Raw genomic sequence first — 5,430 nt, 5'->3', positions numbered from 1 at the left:
AGCGCGCCTGCTGGAACTGCTGCTCCATTTAAGGTGGACCGGAAACCTCGAATAAGAAAAGCCAACAGCGCCTCAGAAGCCAGAACTCCTCCTTCTTTGGAGTGGTTTCCTCCTTTTGGAGGAACTTCAGTTTTCTCCAGGGATACAAACCACTGCCTAGCGAGCTAATATTCCCAAATCACTTCAGGATTTCAGGATAATTGGATTTAAAGCCCGCTGAAGCGAACTAGGGGTTAAGGCGCCCCGCCCGGAGGAGCTCAACTTCTACAACTTTGTCTGGGACTCTGAAAGTGCTGGGATCTCCCCCTCGCTGTTCGACGTCTTTTCGGATCTTTTATTGTTTGAAGACCGACCGGACCCTCCCGGACGGATCATATGTGAAGTGGGTCGCTGCGGGCCGCTGCGGGTCGGGTCGCTGCGGGTCGGTTCGGTTCGGTTCGGGTCGGTTGCTGCTCTCTGGATGCTGCAGATAGCTGAGTTAGCTGCGCTAGCTTTAGCGGTAGCATTAGCGGAGTTAGTGGAGTTCGTTTCGGTGGAAAGTGGCTTTGTTTTCCTGCTCTGAGGGTTTATTAATTTTTGTTTTAGGAGATATATTTCGTGTTTCCCACAGATCAGCCGCTCTGACCTGTAGCACTGGGATCACTGTGTGTAGAGGCGCGTTTCCTCCATCATGCCGCAGCTCGGGGCAGCAGGGGATGAGCTGGGGGCGAGAGATGAGCTGATCTCGTTTAAAGATGAAGGAGAACAGGAGGAGAAAACCTCCGAAAATGTGTCTGATGAGGGAGATTTAGACGATGTAAAGTCGTCTCTGGTAAACGAGTCTGAAAACAACAATAATAATAATAATAATAATAATAATAATAACAGCAGCAGCGCTTCAGACTCTGAGGTAAGAAGAAGCTAAAGGCTAATTTAATTAACTTCTTTTCTTCTGGAAAAATAAACTTCAACTTTTCAACTTTTCTGTTCCAAAACCAAGCGAACACACAGAGGACCTCTGCCGAGAGCGGGACAGGCCGGACTTTATGACAGACAGAGGGAGTTTTTAGCTGAAGGTGAAGCTCTGAACACTGAACACACAGGTCCTGCTCCTCCTCCTCATCATCATCATCATCATCATCATCCTCATCATCATCATCATCATCCCCCTGCTGCTGTTTATTTACTCTCTCTCTCTCTCTCCTCTCTCTCTCTCTCTCTCTCTCTCTCTCTCTCTCTCTGTCTGTCTCTCTCTCTCTGTCTGTCTCTCTGTCTCTCTCTCTCTGTCTCTCTCTCTCTGTCTCTCTCTCTCTGTCTCTCTCTCTCTCTGTCTCTCTCTCTCTCTCTGTCTCTCTCTCTCTCTGTCTCTCTCTCTCTCTGTCTCTCTCTCTCTCTGTCTCTCTCTCTCTCCTCTCTCTCTCTCTGTCTCTCTCTCTCTCTCTGTCTCTCTCTCTCTCTGTCTCTCTCTCTCTCTCTCTCTCTCTCTGTCTCTCTCTCTGTCTCTCTCTCTCTGTCTCTCTCTCTCTCTCTGTCTCTCTCTCTCTCTGTCTGTCTCTCTCTCTGTCTCTCTCTCTCTGTCTGTCTCTCTCTCTGTCTCTCTCTCTCTGTCTGTCTCTCTCTCTCTCTGTCTCCTCTCTCTCTCTGTCTCTCTCTCTCTCTCTCTGTGTGTCCTCTCTCTCTCCTCTCTGTCTCTCTCTGTCTCTCTCGCTCTCTCTGTCTGTCTCTCTCTCTGTCTCTGTCTCTCTCTCTCTGTCTCTCTCTCTGTCTCTGTCTCTCTCTCTCTGTGCTCTCTCTCTGTCTGTCTGTCTCTCTCTCTCTGTCTCTCTCTCTGTCTGTCTGTCTCTCTCTCTGTCTGTCTCTCCTCGCTCTCTCTGTCTGTCTCTCTCTCTGTCCTCTGTCTCTCTCTCTCTGTCTCTCTCTCTGTCTGTCTGTCTCTCTCTCTCTGTTTCTCTCTCTGTCTGTCTGTCTCTCTCTCTCTGTTTCTCTCTCTGTCTGTCTGTCTCTCTCTCTGTCTGTCTCTCTCTCTCTCTCTCTCTCTCTCTCTGTCTCTCTCTCTCTCTCCTAAAGCTCTCAGGCGACAGCAGGATGGAGGGTTCTTCAAAGCTTCTCCTTATGCTGGATACCCGTTCCTGATGCTTCCAGACCTGGCTACCCCCCCTACCTCCCCGCAGGCTCTCTGTCCCCCAGCGCGGTGAGACCATTACACTCCGCTTCTCAACTTTTTCACTGAACTCAAAACCCACCCGCTTTCCGCTCCTCTCCACACCTGCTTTCAGGCATGCTCCGCCCACCCTCCGTGCAGTGATTGGTGGGTTGTTTATTCGGTTTGCAGAAATGACTCGGACAGATCTTTAGTTCAGAGATCCGATTCAGTTCATCTGAGACTGTGTAAGTCTGATCGAGTCAGACACTGAGTTCAGCCCTCAGCTCACTGGTGGAGCAATTAAGCATGTTTGATCAGGTGTGTTTAGATCGAGTATGGTAAAGATTTAACAATCATATAAATCTGAGAATCTCATCTGATGAATCGCGGTGTAAACTACAGATCAGATCAGATCAGACTTCACAGAGCTGAAAACAGCAGCAGGCATTTTAGCAGTTTAGTGCTTAAATAGGTTTGAAATGAGGGCTTTGTAGGCAGTGCTACTGTCGCACACCAGAATCATAATTTGTGTACATTTAATATTAATTTATACGTTAATTTGTTTTTGTAGGTCCATATGAAACAATACAGACACGTCCAGTTTTTGTCACTGCCAGGCAAAAGCCTGTATCTTTAAAATAAGTCACACATACATGCCCATATAAGTGTGTGTGTGTGTGTGTATATAATATATGTATATGTGTGTGTGTGTGTGTGTATTTATGTGTATATATGATTGTTTTGTACATTATTTAACTTGCAGTGTACTTACAGTGCAGTTGGGATATGAATGGTTAGCAGTATTTCAGTGTTTTTATTTTGCACAGAATTCAGGGGTGTTTTTGGGGTGTTTTATAGTGTATTTATAGTCTATTTACTTAAAGGACAGGGTTAGTTTAGATGAGACCAATTCATTGATCAGAGTGTGTCCTGGTGGAGGGGTGTGTGTGAACGGGCCTGTTAATGAATGAAGTGGTAAACTGTGAATGAGGTGAACAGGTGTAAACGCCCCCCACTGAGAGTCTGCAGTGAGTCTTTCACTTTAATGCACAAATTAGTCAATTATCATCACAACTGACTAACTAAGCCAGACGCAACCATCCTTTACCTGGGTGTGTGTGTGTGTGTGTGTGTGTGTGTGTGTGTGTGTGTGTGTGTGTGTGTGTGGTGTCCAGGCTAATGTAGTTGATAAGACCTGTTTGAATCACTGTACTCACACTAGCTGTGTGTATTTATAAATCTGGACTGTTGGCCTGTAATTTACTCCTCTGTTATGGTTAATGGTCATTTTCTGGTTTCTGCACAGGTGGGCGGGTTGCGGTAACCAGGTGGGTTAAGGTGGTTCTGTACAGTATTAGTTATTTAGTGCTGCTCACGTTTGAAGGGTTTGTCTGCACTGAAAAATATATCTTAAACACGATCAATCAGAGATATTGATTATCAGTGTGATAGACTGTGTCTGTGAGGCTGTTTAAGGTGGAACGGAGAATCTGAATAAGACTCAGGCTGCAGCTGGAGGCCCGTTAGCAGGCTGTTAGCGTTAGTTAGCACTGATAGCTCCGTGGGACATCTCTGCTGGGGGTCATTATCTTAATGACCTTTTACTCCAGGGGGCTGATTGTGTGTGTGTGTGTGTGTTTCACAGTAGTAAAGTAAAATCACTTTGTTTTACAACCAAAATATGTCTATTTAAAGTAGCTTTAGGTTTTCTAAATAAATGTAACAATAATAGAAACATGATTATATATTTTTTTAACAAATAAAGTGTTATTATTACTACTACTATTATTGTTGTTGTTATTTATTATTATTATTATTATTATTATTATTATGCTATTAGGGTTGTTCTGTCAGGCCAGAGAAGGGTTAATAAAAATAAGTGCAAAATTAAACCCATGGGTTACAACTGACAGATGATACACATGAGCTCATCTAGAGCTGTGATTGGTCCAGTAAACCACAGTATTTGGTTGGACAGCTTATTTGCATGTTGCAGCTTTTAAAATAATAATAATAATAATAATAATAATAATAATGATGATGATGATGATGATGATGATTAAGATCAGGGCTGCTGTTATGAAAAGGATGTGACTGATGTGAAAACAGGAAGGCGGGGGGTGAGAGTTGTGTAGTGTGCCCTCTGTGGAAAGCACCAGTTCCAGCGCTCTCTCCGATGGTGATTGTGGGGATTGTGGGTAATCTGACTGGCCTGTGGTGGATATAGGTGGTGTTTGGCTGTATGTTGGGGATCAGGGTGTGAGAGGAGCAGGTCATTTTTCACTGAAACAGAAACTTTTTTTTTTTTTTTGGAGATCAATAAAAGAGTAATCAATAGTCACTAATGATCAAAGCGATTGATCCTCTCTGCAGTATCTGCCCATGAAGTTTCCTCTGCTTGATGTTCCTGCAGCCGCAATCAGAGACTCCATCACAGCTGCACCTCTAGTAAGTACAGCAGGGGGCGCTACAAGTACCCTGCCTATCTGCTCTTAATCTGTCTCTCTCTCTGTCTCTCTCTCTCACTCTCACCCCCCCCTTCTTTCTCTGTCAATTCAGTTCAGATTAGGGTTAAGGGTTAAGGTTATCCAATTCAGCTTTATTGGTATATATTGTTGCCAAAGCAAGTAATAATAATAATAATAATATAATAGTCTGAAAAATAACTGTCTGTCTGTGTCTCTCTCGCCCGCTCTTTCTCGTTCAGCCCCCCCACCATGTTCACCCCCTCACGTCCCTGCTCTCCTACAGTAATGACCATTTCCCCCCGCGGACCCCTCCTCACCTCTCACCTGACATTCTGGACTCAAAGACAGGTAAGAGGGGCGGAGCCTCATGCGTAGATGCAGATGCTCCTGTAAATATTAACCTGCATTCCCCTCTTACACCAGCGGGGGCAGTGAAAGTGCTTGTTTGTGTTTGTTTCTGCAGGAATCCCCCGCACACCCCACCCATCCGAGCTCTCGCCGTATTACCCCCTCTCCCCTGGGGCAGTGGGGCCACTCAGCTGGATTATGCCACAGTGAGTTACCACCGGCTTTAGAGCGACCTGATGGGAGTTGGATCTGTGTGATTAGACTTCATTTAATCAGCCACATAGCTCCAGTTCAAAAGGTTTTTTTGTCACTTCAATAGAATTTTGCATTCACGGTGTGTGTGTGTGTGTGTGTGTGTGTGTGTGTGTGTGTGTGTGTGTGTGGTGTGTTTCCAGGCAAAGTCAGCATATGTACTCCATTCCAGCAGCAGGGTTAAGACCACCATACCCAACACTTAGCATGAGCTCTTCAATGTCTAGGTAAAAAGAAACA

At 45.2% G+C, this 5,430-nt stretch overlaps 1 protein-coding gene across 1 annotated transcript in view; it reads left to right on the top strand.

The window, feature by feature from the left end:
* The first annotated feature begins 107 nt into the window (after positions 1 to 107).
* Positions 108 to 5,430, top strand: part of tcf7l1a (transcription factor 7 like 1a) — a 9,874-nt gene continuing 4,551 nt past the window's right edge. Inside the window, 9 exon segments of the mRNA XM_072658428.1 lie at positions 108 to 382; positions 611 to 889; positions 980 to 1,055; positions 2,047 to 2,132; positions 2,135 to 2,170; positions 4,496 to 4,570; positions 4,830 to 4,938; positions 5,054 to 5,144; positions 5,334 to 5,417. Of these exon segments, the coding sequence (XP_072514529.1) occupies positions 671 to 889; positions 980 to 1,055; positions 2,047 to 2,132; positions 2,135 to 2,170; positions 4,496 to 4,570; positions 4,830 to 4,938; positions 5,054 to 5,144; positions 5,334 to 5,417 (776 nt within the window). The 5' untranslated portion in view covers positions 108 to 382; positions 611 to 670.

Source organism: Salminus brasiliensis, chromosome 16, assembly GCF_030463535.1.
Source record: "Salminus brasiliensis chromosome 16, fSalBra1.hap2, whole genome shotgun sequence".
Taxonomy (NCBI): Eukaryota; Metazoa; Chordata; class Actinopteri; order Characiformes; family Bryconidae; genus Salminus; species Salminus brasiliensis.
This window is presented reverse-complemented; position numbering and strand designations above follow the sequence as displayed.